The 12,973-nt window shown below is 40.2% G+C and overlaps 2 protein-coding genes across 2 annotated transcripts in view; one reads left to right on the top strand and one right to left on the bottom strand.

Moving 5' to 3' along the window:
• The window catches only part of csmd2 (CUB and Sushi multiple domains 2), a 296,524-nt gene that overhangs the window by 274,532 nt on the left and 9,019 nt on the right, over positions 1-12,973 (bottom strand). The window lies entirely within an intron of this gene.
• On the top strand, positions 7,930-11,064 carry LOC308385155 (nesprin-2-like; the record flags this gene model as incomplete). Its single annotated transcript, XM_080863937.1, has 5 exons — positions 7,930-7,981; positions 8,914-9,062; positions 9,763-9,927; positions 10,002-10,136; positions 11,041-11,064. Exons 2-5 carry the CDS (start codon positions 9,006-9,008, stop codon positions 11,062-11,064), a joined length of 381 nt encoding a protein of 126 aa, XP_080720063.1. The 5' UTR covers positions 7,930-7,981; positions 8,914-9,005.

Genomic DNA, 12,973 nt, shown 5'->3' with positions numbered 1-12,973 from the left:
GTGGTCACACAGAAGTGAGCTAAATAAATATATCCTTGCACATGCTGTTAATACAAATGAAGTATATTTCCCTTTTGTTCACTTCAGCCAAAAAACCTGCATCATAATGTAGCCTGATTAAAATGTAATTAGGAGAGTATAATTGCAGGACATCTGTTATCTGGATAACCCACATTATTCAACAACCAGAATGCAAGACTTGCAGTAGATACGATATTTGTTTTGTTCATTTGTATGCACAGACAAACAGGGCAAATGTCTGTGATGAATCAATGCATGCTACCTGAGGGCATAAAAAAGTGACAGTTTAAATAAGGATTATTGAGTAAACACATCGCAGCTTTGAGACAGGTAAAAGTAGAGGCTGCTTTGATGGGTTGCGGGGGTGGGGTGGAGGTGGACATTGAATGGTTGTGAAGCATATAGACTCTGTTCTACTTTGTGCACATTCTCTGATGGGTAGGGAAAACTCAAAGCCCAAAATCTGTCCATATTTTCACTCTGAAATATGCATCATGTCTGAGAAAACAGTAGGGATTTACAGGTAATAAGGCACCAAGCATGAAGGCAACTAAAGAGACTAAAAGGGGAGGGGCTTAACAAAAATACATTTTACTTTCACTCAAAGTTGAAAGAACAAAACAAAGAAACCTGAAAAAGTGGGTTTGTTATTGGTTACCCGGACAAGCAAATGCTGCATTTGATCTCATGGTAGCAATCAAAGTGAATGTCAAAGATTTCAGGGGCTACACACCACGTCAAGGTGTTTATGTATCCTGAATCGCTACTGGAAAAACATCCACCCACCCAAAAGCACATGCACACACACAGATACAAACATATTTTTCTTTCCCAGGTAGAGGAAATGCATTTTTGGGGGGAGAAGGATAAAAGCAGATAGTTTCAGAAAGTTAAGATATAGGCTGTCTGGATGGCATTGGCAGCAGCTCGAGGTTCATCCAGTCACAGTGTATCTGTCATGCCACTGTTGACTCCCAAGGGCCTGTCTGGTCCAAAAACAGGCAGAAGCCTCTCCACCGTCACTTTTCAGTGCTTCATGTGCGCTTGACCTCTTCCAAAAGATGCTAATGTGAGTGCACTCGTACGCAGACAAGAATTAACGTATGTGGAACAGAATTAAACTACACGTTTAATAGTGCATCCAGAGTTTAGCTATTTGCTTGCTTTAGAAATCTGTAAGTGAATTCATGGCATGTGTAAAATCATGTACTTTTTTCCCTTTTCTTTAAGAAGAATCAAGAGAGAAGAACAAAAAATGATCAAACTGAGAGCTATCCTCATCTGATTTTTTATTAAAGCCTTTAAATAGGCTCAGCAAGTGAGCATCCAGCCTCCCAATTACCATCAGGTCAATACTAATATCCAGGTAAAACCCCCACATCTAACTCTCCCACCTGACTTTCTTACCCACAACCCAGTCAATAATCTCCTCATCATCTCCCTCATTACAGCGCCTCAGTTAGACAATGCCAATCAGGAGCTCACACTGTAGAGCAGACAGATTGCAGAGCTTGATGGGGATCAAAAGGGTCTGCCAACCTATTGTACTGAGTAAAGACAAGTAGAGTGGACTGTATTATAAAACAATACCAGGAAGGTTAGGGCGATTGAATTGTTATTAATCACTTTCAGCATCAAATTGAAGAAATAATTGATTTCGTGACTCTTGAGGTGCTACCAGCTGAAGTGAAAACATTACAAAGAGAGTGTGTTCTGCAGCTAAATAAAAGGTTTTCACACACAGTGCACATGCCATTACAGCATGAAGCACGCTGTATGACAGGTGATCAACCAGGCAGGAACTCAAGCTCTGTGTTTTATGGACACAATTAAGCGAAGCAAAAAAATGAAAAGAAAAAGTAATAATGATGGAGGATATGTCTGCTGCCAGAGCTCTGCTAAATGCTGTTTTGAATTGTAAGCAGCATTGCCAAGTTACCAACTCCTAAATTGATAATGATGCATACAATCTTGGACAAAAGACCAAACTGGAGTTTTACGAGAAGCTGTTTTATTCTGGCTGTAGCCAAAAACAGTTATATTCCTGATGAAAAATGGTTAGGCTCAGACTCAGAATTCAATTGTAGAAAAAACAGGCACTTGAAAATGCACTTCTGTGGCCATTAAGGACCAATTTGCAACATTATTGAGTTTGATTTTCATATCGGGGGGGTGATAACAGGGACACTTGCAGATGTTTCTGCTGCACCCTGCGGCCATGCTCATTCTAAATTATGCGCAACTGCAGAAAAAAAGGTTACCATAAGATTCAAGTGAGGTTAACCGAGGTTCTGTAAGTCTGCTGTCCCTGTTCTTTGAAAACCCGGAGCCTTTGATTAAGTGGATCCTGCACTTGGGGCTTGGATGAATTATTTAAGGCTCGCCCAGGATGCATTATGAAATTAGCATCTGGGAGCTGGTGACCTACTCTGAAGGCCTTCGGTGTAAATCTGCAGGGAAGAGCCCAACCTGCAGTTGACTCTACTGACACACCATAAAGACACCATAAAGACACTGCTGGCGGTGCTTTTTTAGCCACCGGTAAAGTAAGAAGGTCATGTTTTCTCAGATTGTGTAAATTCTGGTGAACCAGTGAATGCCGAAGAGCAGCAGAGATGCTAGTTCAGCAATTAGGAAATGGCCATCGTTTTTAAGTGCTTAGCATATTTCATCTTCCATCATGCCATTGGGAACTGTTTGCAGAAGGCTTGTAGTGGAATGTTAACTGTGTGGATGTTCAACAGATATGTTGTCCACTGCTTAGCCCGCTGTGCCACTGGCAGCATCCACTTGGCACTTAGCATCTCCGGTGCGCAGGCTGCCAAATGAGTGTACAGGGAGAGGTGTGACCTTGCTGGGGCAGCACTCCAGGTTCTACCTGTGCCTGTGTTTGTGTGCAGGTGCTGTTGTTTGCTTTGCTGGTGCAGTTGTTCAGTAGCAGACACACAGAACTGTGGTGGCGCGCTGTGACACTTTGATGAATCGATGGTCACCGCGCTGCACTCGGGCAGGACAGCAACCCCTCCGAGAGGAAGGAGACAAGAAGAGACCAAAAAGGAAAGAGAGAAAGAAGCGGGGCTAAGGGCGAACGGGTGGTGGGGCAGACAGACACAAAGCAGACTGAATCTATGGACATATGAGAAAATAGATTTGGAAGACGTGATGCGAGGAATAATAGAAGCAAAGGTGAAATGAGGTCCAAACTGCAGGGAAATAAAAAATAGCAGAATGAACGTTTGCCAGAAAGAACAAGTGAGGGCGACGAGAGAAGGGACACCAGCCAATGGGGGCAGCAGGGGGGGTTGAATGAGTGGGACAGAGGAAGAACACTATATAAGGTGGGATATTTTTTACCTGTTTTGCTGAGGTCACAGACAGCCAGTGTGACATTCACAGCAAGATAGTGCTTAATCTGCACTGCTGGCAAAATCTAGAGGTCCATTTCGAGGGAGGCTTCAGTGGAATTTGTGCGTGTGCTCGTGTGTGTATGCGTTCGTTTGTGCAAGTAAAGAGAGACAGGCGTATACACGTGCCTGTGTGTGGAGGTATCATTTGTCTACACATGTATGAGTGTAATCCCTATACCCTGGGTGAGTATAGTGTCTGATGTCTGCATGTAACTCTTCTGCTGAGATACAATTACACTCTCCACAGTGACTATGAATGGGAGGATATTTCATCAAAGTGAACACAATCCCGACATCACAGTCTCATAATGCCATAAAGACGCAAATAATACCGGCAATACAGCAGTGCAAATCTTCTTTCTGGACCCCATCAGTTTTTTTGTTTCCTTATTCCCCTTGCTCTCTCTCTCTCTATCGCTCCCTTGTCTCCCCATCTATGATTCAAGACTGCCTTTGGACAAAAGACAAAGATGCAGAGAGCATCCTGTTCTTCCAGACAATAATAGAAGTGTTTTATGTCTTATGTTGCGCAAGATGAATGCAGTTTCAGAGAATGAGTCTTGTTCCAAGTTTAAAGGGACACTTTAACAACCCACAATCAAACTATATATATATTTATATATATATATATATCTATATATCTATATATATCTATCTATCTATCTATCTATATATATATATATATATACACACACACACACACACACACACACACACACACACACACACACACACACACATATATATATATGTGTGTGTGTGTGTGTGTGTGTGTGTGTGTGTGTGTGTGTGTGTGTGTGTGTGTGTTTTGCCTCCAGTGCTTTCGATCCCTATGTCTAGAAGAAGCTGCGGTGGGATGCCATTAACGTTCCTTTAATGTTTACATCCTGTCACGCAGGATTTTTGGATTTCCTTTTCCATATTTTCCATCACATACTCTGGGTCCCAAATCTTAATCTGTGAACTCAGGCATTTTCAGTCCCATTTTCAGTTGCCTGAACCACAGCAACTTGTAGCATAATAGCCATTTATATGGTATAGCACCACTAGGGGGTGTCATTCTATTATTGTGGTAGTTTGAGAGTCTCCTAGTGTGAGTGCAGTGGCAGCCATTACAGCCGAGCATGCTGCTCACCATGCATCTGTTTAGAGAGACCATACCATTGTAACGGGCTAGCGCAGGCAACTACCTAACACTAATGAACGAATAGGGTAGAGCCGTGGAGACCTGGCTTGTATGGTCTGTTATCGCCAAATAAAGGTCTGTTGTTCTGTCTAACTGGCTGGCCTCCAAGTTGTCCAGCTAACCTCCACACCACATGCCTGCTGGACCTGCTAGCCGCTCCTTCCTCACCAGACAGCAGTTACAAACTCACCCATGTAGAAGCAGACCACATAAAGTTACATAGTATAAAAGTTGTGAACACTCTGCTGATTCAATAATTGCAGTGCTCCAGACCTTGACTGGCATTAGCTTCAGCACAAAAACTGTGTGCTGAGTTTCCATGGTGGAACAGCTCCTGTTGGTGTTATTTGGTGGTACATTTATCCATATGAGTTCAGCCTTTTCATTATTCCCAAGACAAACTAAAAGCATACTATATATGGTAAGTATGAGGCAGTATAGAAAAAAAAGCATCAAGCTGGAATAAAAATTTCAAACTAAAGAAATGCTTCCTTTTGAGTGTGTTTATTGTTTGTATTACTATAGCCTATCCACATCTAACTTAGCCCATGAGTACACTTCAAAAAAACAATTGTTTAGTGTGTGTGTATGTGTGTGTACCGATAACTGCTCCCTGGTGGACAGATAAACCCTTCCGCCCCATGGATCCTCTCAGCACCACCATTTGTCTCTTGACGTGTCAGCACGTAAGCACGTCTTGACCGCATCACATCTGAATTAACCTTGCGATGGCCGCCATTAAAATGAAAATGTGCGAGCTAAGTGATCCGGCTCACCCCCATACATTTGGCTAATGTCTATGCCTCCTGCCGTTAACAGGCAAGCCAAATGCAGTGGAAGGTGCTAGTGATAGGCTTTGGTCCCTCTCAGCCCTCCCTTGCACAAGTTGTTTCCACTGGGCTGAATGGTAATTATTATTTTTTCCTTAAAAGAAAAACAAAACAAAACAAAACAAGTTTCCATTTCCATAATGGTGCACATTCAAAGGCTGGAATGGCTTCCTGCTGCATGAATGTGTCAGGTCAAAATACAGCAGTGATTTCTCTGAGTGGATACTCAAAGAAACTGATATGTGAATACATTTGTTAGCACACACTCTCAACTGTAAATCAGGGAACACATGCTAAGAATACCAGTGCTAATGATGCAGTGTTGTTCTAGTTGCAACATCTTCACTGCAAGCTTTATGAAAGGATCTGTTGATGCCTATGGCACACAAAGTTAATACTGACACGCGCAAGAAACCCCACAAAAACTCACTGTCAAGGCAACGTAGCTGCAGGCTGAAACGTGTGGGGTAAGAAAACAAACAGCGCCCACATGCAAAGATTAAGCTAAAGATTAAAGAGCTGAAAAAAGCGGCTGGATACTAAGAAGACACTGAAGAGGGATGCGTGCAGAAATGCACATTTGCATGAATGCATGCAAACATTCCTGCCTGTTATCAGGGCTGGCAAAAGAAGCACAATGAAGCATGTGTTCTCTCAGACAGAGGAAGAGAAGGGGGAGAGCCAGGCAGTTCCTTCCAGCTGGGTCATATTTAACCAGCAGTATTACCATTCCAGCCAAAAGGACCTGCACAACAGCCACCTACCTACCCCCTGAAAAAAAACCCCTATCTCTCACTAGGATTTTAGCACCTTTTCCATAGAGATCAGTGTTTTAGGTAGACTTCATCATTTTTTTTCACTTTCTTATCAGTACATTCCAACAGCCCTACGGAAAGTTGGTGCTACTGTGAGCAACAGAGCTCCGCAGCAACCTACGCACCAAGTTAATCAATAGAAAATAGTCCATTCAGAGTCGAAGACATGCTGGTACAGTTGATATTCTACGCTTTCAGAAAGACCTCTGTCTTTCCTAGTGTATCATGGGTGCAAATGGGCCTCCCTTACAAAACACGATGAATTGCGTATGTGTCCTTAAGCTCTGTGCGTACACTTGCATTTTTAGCAATGAGTGGAGGATGAATAAAAAAGAAAAGAAAACAAGTGCAGTTCAGTGTCATTCACTGCTCCTGACACAGAAGCTGTATGCTGTTCCCATGACAACAGTGTAACAGGAAAGCACACATAAAGACAAATCCCTGTCTTCAAGCATTTTTTCATACTTGAGCGCGCTCTACCCCGCACAGGTGTGCGCGTCTCTGTTCAAACATATGTACACACACGTGTGCGCTGCTCGAATCATTTCAATTTTATTTCCCAGTCTTCTTGGGGGGGGAGAAAAGCACAATTACGTGTGAGTCTAATGTGTGAAACAGCGAAAGTCAATTATCAACTCATTGTCATTCTCCTCACATCTTTGAGCTCAGCTCTTTGAGTTACATTAGACCCCACACTCAGAAAAATTATGGTTCTTAAATGGTTCTTCAGATGTCTTCATGGTTCTTTAAAGAACCATCATACGTCAAAGAACCTTTTTATTTTGTTGATGGTTCTTCAGCTATTACAAATGGTTCTTTAAAGAACAAAAGGTTCTTCATCCTTAGCAATCTAAGTTTGATGGTGTAAATGGCATAAATATTTATTCACTATAATGAGGCTGTGAATTATACTGTGTGTTTTCTTTGTGTGCATGTGTGTGCGAAGGGAGAGGGCGGGATACCTGGCAATTACCCTTTAAGAGAAGATGGTAGCAAACTGAATATTCAAATAAAAGTTAGAAATATTTGCTTAAAAATATACTGGTGGCAGGGGTGGGGGCCAAAGCCTAAAGACCCTAACCCCCCCCCCCCCCCCCCCCCCCCACACACACACACACACACACCCCTAACCCCACAAACACATTATGAATATGGTGAGTTAACAAACAGTAGACACAATACACACATTCAAATACTGTACTTTAGTTTTAAATAGCATTACTATTTTCTACTCCAAGGCATTACTTTTGAGATTATTATATATTTTTGAAAATATAGCATAATGATAATACTAGTTATTGTAAACTTTACAAACCACCCAGCAGTATGTAAAGTCAAATTATAAAATACAAGTAAATAACAATTGCAGAACAGAATGTCAGTGTAATGGACACACTTCGTTTTGACAAAGCGCACTGCTTAGGGAAATGATCTGAGTAGTTGTTCATCACTGAGCAATTTGTTAATATGTGTTTCGAGCCAAATAAATGACAGGGAGAGGGAGAGTGACGTCAGAACACGTCATACTATAACCTCCCGGGAGCGGACGGAGGAGGTCAATCGTTGGGATGCGCATGCGCAGACAGAGTGCGCGAGCGGCGGGCCTTGACCTTTCGGGGAAAAAAAAAAAACACTTTCTCACGGACGGTGACAGCGAAACGGATAACAGTCTTCAGTACCTGCTGGACTTTGAAGCTGTGGATTCTGGGACTGTTAGAAAAGGTAAAACATTTTCATTAAAACCTTATTACTGTTTTGTTTTTGTTACTCGTCATTGTAGCTTGCTGTTAATGTGCTAACAGTAGCGATTAGCTAGATACGTTAGCCGTTGAGGTCAGCGCAATTTAGTATCCGGTATACAGAAACTGTTTTCCTAACAAAACCACTGTTATAATTAAGTGAAGCTGCTCCCAGCTAATTTGAACCTTTGGCTTCTAAAATATGTGGTTCAATTGCGTGCTGCGTGCATAACCTAATGTCAGCTAGACCGAAATTAAAATGTAATATATTGTTAAAGTCACTAAAATGGCGCCTGAAGCCTGTTGTGGCGTGAGCTCTGTGTCTGCTCTAGAAACTCTGAAATTCTGTAGATCTGAGCCGTACATAAATACTCACATGAACCTGTACTTTGAATTCTGTATGAGCTGTATAAAATGCAGCTATGCATAAGAGTTTTGAATGAATAATTAGATTAGATACAGTAACTCTTTATTGTCTAATCAAATTATATAGAAATGAATAGCAATGTGACATGAGAAGGTGTGTCTTTGACTGTTCCTGTATAACTTATTTTCGGACTAGTTGACAAGTTATGCTCCAGTCATTTGATGTTTCCAAGATAGATGTTATTTTGTAGTATAGTTAATTTTTTTGTATATTTCATTTATCCACCATCATACATCATACATGCAAGCTAAGAAGAGGTCGTTATACTAACAAGAGGTATCAACGCTGGGCCAAAGTTGAGCACATGGTTAAAGTTTGTAATCCAGCCAGGGTGTAAATATCACTCAGCAGCCAGAGCTGAAGCAGGTAGCATCAACAGATAAATCTACTCTACCCGGCGTAAATCACAAGAGCACCTCTGACCAAAAAGCTGTAGATTTTTCTTGTTTGCACAAATTAATCCAGAGTCACATTAATTGTGTTCACAGCGCCAACAAAATGAGGAAGAGGAGGGGCAGAAACACAATTAGGTTGAATTACAATTGGATGGAAGGCGAGGACAAGGAGAAGGAAGCTTAGGATGAGGAGGAAGAGAAGCAGCAGGAGCATCTTTAGGGATCCCTATCATGTCATTGAGGTTTGTTTCATTAATATGGTCCTCTCACAAAGAAAGATGACTTGTTTTAGTTCACCTACTTCCTGTATTAAATAGTGATGTGCAAAATGTTGTGAAAAACCATGGAGCAGGTACGTATAGTGCATCTGCAGGTAAATGAACATCAAATCTCTAAGACAGACTGAAATCTGTATATTTATCACCCTTATGATAAAACCCATGTCAGCCATTGGTTTATGGACTTTGTATTTTGAAGCCTCAACATTTGCTTTATTGCTGTTGCTATGTTGGGACCATATTAGGATGAGGGATCAGAATCTGGAGTCATGCACACTATTGTTTCATTTAGTGTGTATCCATAAGATTCGTACAGCAGATCCAAGTTGTGCCTTGAAAACAGGAAAGTCGTCTGCATAGAGGAGAACTGTAATAGCAGATGTACAAAGTGAGGCTTTTTGCACTCGTTTTACTTCTGTCACCCTGTTTTGATGCAGATTTCACTTGAAATCAGGCAAAAACTGGACTTATTTTTTATAATGTGTTCTTGTGAACTGCTTGTGTATCGCATATGTTTGATTTGACTTTCTGCAAGACAACAGTCGTCCACTGGCCAAAAAAGTTTTCCAAATACCTCCACGTGATCTAGCCTGGATTTAGAAAAGAATAGCAAAAAAAACCCTGCACCTCCTGCTTCAGATGCAATTTGTGTTTCTGTGTTCAGAGGCAGCAGCGAGAGGGGAGACCTCGGCTCATCCAGCTGGAGAGCTTGACCAGGAGGAGTCGAACATTAACTCAGCTCTTCCAGGGCACCCTGCAGACTCGGCTGCTGGCATCGGCGAGGGATGACGTGAACGCCAAACTGGAGTCCATCACAGGTCAACTGCAGGTATGCGAGTCAGACCTGAGGAGGGTTTCACTTTTCTCTCTTCTTTATAATTGACTCTTTTCTCTCTCTTTCAGCTCCTTGTCTCAGAGTGGGAGGGATTTGAAGCACAAAGGGAGGAACTTGTCGTTTGGTTGGCTGATATGGATGTCCGCCTGAGTGAGGTTGACCAGCTGACAGGAAACACCAGTGAAAAACTGAAACAAGTGCAGGTGTGGGCTTGTTTTGATATGACATATTTGATATGATACATACGTCAGAGACATTGTCCTAAACTGGACTAACAAAGGACCATGAGTACAACATGAAACGTACATTACATAACGTAAGGCTGAAGTTCATTGATCATTTTAATCATAAACTTGTTGAAATGTTTTTACTGAACATGCAAACATCTGCTGATGAAAATGTGTTGATTTATTGGTCTGTTATGAAGCTATTTCTATTTCTAATGTGTTTTATCACTTTCTGATGTTTTATTAATTAAACAATACATGTATTATTTGTTGTGTTATCTGTAGCTATAGTATTTATATATATTTATTTATAGTATAGCAAATATATTTAATTATTACTGTTTAAAACACTAATATGTGACATGTATTAGTAGTGATGTTGTGCTGAGGGTTAAAATGCCTTTTTGTCTTTTGGTAACTACAAAATGACAATAAACCATTAATATATGTCTATGCTGTGCTCGTATTTATTTTACCCTACTCAAATTCAATTTATGATGCATTTTATTTTGAAAGATTTAAAATGGTTTTTTAAAGAACCACTCAAAAAAGGTTCTTTAAAATGGTTCTTTTAAAGAACCATTTGAAGGACCTTTTTAAAAATGGTTCTTTAAAGAACCATTTTTAAAAAGGTTCTTTGAAAAACCATTAAAGGTGCCCCAAAGAACCATTTCTTGATGGTTCTTTGGGGCACCTTTAAAGGTTCTTCAATGAACCACTGAAAGAAATGGTTCTTCAAAGAACCATTATTTGAAAGGTTCTTTGTGGCACCAAAAAAGGTTCTTCTATGGCATCAGTCTAAAGAACCACTTTTGGTTCCAGTTGGCACCTTTATTTTTCTGAGTGCACATATTCTGATAATCCCACTCACATTCTCCAGTGCATTTGCACCTACATTGCATGAGGAATCAGGGGAAACTACACTTTCAGGACCAACAGCATCCATAGGAGGTGGAATAATTTTGTGACCATGTTACATTATTTTACACCCTTCTTCCGGGCAAGACTCATGCTTGCGTGTCTGTTAGATAGTGAGTGGGCATTTGTGAGCGTTTAATCTTTTGTGAGTAATGTATATTAAAACCAGAGAGGAAGCACTGTTCCAAAGGTCAGGTCAGGAATGTCCCAGCAGAAATATACCATCTATCACTGAGAGACGGATGAGCAGACGATCAATCTGCCTCCCTTCAGCTAACTGTGGTGCAGTTTAACCTTTCAACTCAGAGCCTAACAGCCCCCCAAGGAAGGCTCAAGTGAACTGTGGACCACATTCATAATCAATGGGCCGCGTGCATCGCAGTCACATAATTAGAATTTATATTGAAATAAAATAAAATGTCACAGCTACTCATTACATTACATAGACTCTGGATTTCCACATTGCTTTAGGTGTTAGATTTAGAGCCTTTAAATCCACAGATATGTGCAAATTACAACCATTAACTTGTTTAGACTGTGAGAAAGAAAAACATGTTTTAGCAGTTTGCATCTAAGTCCTGGATTATAAGTTAAAATAATTAAATAACCATTAAATCATTATTCTCATGTACTCCCATATGGAAAAGAAATAGTAAAAACTTATATGTGATTACTCATGAAAGTGGCCACTTTCTCATTACTTTCATACATTGTTTTAGTAAGTATCAAAAACATACAAGTTTCATTTTATAATTTTTCAAGGGATCTTATATCTGTTTTCACTCTTGTATGCTTTTCATACAAGTTTCACACAAGACAGATACAAACTTTATAAGATTTATATATATCTTTTCCATATGGGCTTCAGGCACAAGATTGCATCTAATTTGCAGTGATACCGGATATCATTAATATTAATAGTTTTTTTTTAAATAAATATCAAAATAGACCAAGCATGAGTAAAGAAATAATTCTAACAAACATTTTTTTAAGAATCTGTGTCCTCTTTCACAATGGCTTTCTGCCATACTGTTTTCTTCTCGTCCACTTAAATAGTACTTAAGGGGATATTTTCCCCTCACTTGTTCTCATTAGGAATTTATTTTCTCAGCAGAACATGTAACACAAAGCAGAAGAAAACCTGTGATAACAACAGGTTAAACTGGGTTTAACCTCCAAAAAAAACAAAACAAAACAAAAAAAAAAAACTGAGGGTAACTAAGTCTAGCCGACAAATCAATGGAATGTGTTAGCCTTGAAGAACTTTGACAACAAACTCAAGTACAATATTCTCTTAAAGGAACGATTCAACATTTTGGGAGAAGAAGAGTGTAAATACCAGGAAAGACCAGAAAGTTCACATTTGAAGATGTTTGGCAGAAATTATAAACAGTAGTACCTTGAGATGGGTAAGCTCAAGTTCTAGGCTCCCATAGAGCAACTGAAGCTAGTATGGAAGCAAAAGATGCCCTTGACTAGAGTAGCACCATCCTATCTCCAGAGTAGATAGGAGTTTTAATATTGATATCAATACGGATACTTGATGATTTAAAAATCAGATATATTGGCCAATATTTTTTTTTCTATCCCAGATAGAAATAGTTTGTCCTAACACTTGTTACATGTAGTTATTTACTAGCCCTTACTGAGATAATATGGCGATGCACTTTAAAAATAATCTTGTTTTATTGTCGCATAAAGCCATGGATCACTTGCTAATATGTTGCACAGCTCTGCTCAGATTGTTTAGCTCTTATGTTTATGGCATTCCAAATGTGTTGCTAACAGGGAGGCTGCAGAGTGCCCTAGTAGACAAACCTCGCAACACCAAAACTCATCAGATGGCTGAAGGGTGTTTCTCCTGTCTTTTCTTTACTTTGTTCACTTTCATTTAT

Source organism: Rhamphochromis sp. 'chilingali', assembly GCF_963969265.1.
Source record: "Rhamphochromis sp. 'chilingali' genome assembly, chromosome: 17".
Taxonomy (NCBI): Eukaryota; Metazoa; Chordata; class Actinopteri; order Cichliformes; family Cichlidae; genus Rhamphochromis; species Rhamphochromis sp. 'chilingali'.
Note: the sequence above shows the minus strand (reverse complement) of the source record. Positions and strands in the feature narration are given on the sequence as shown.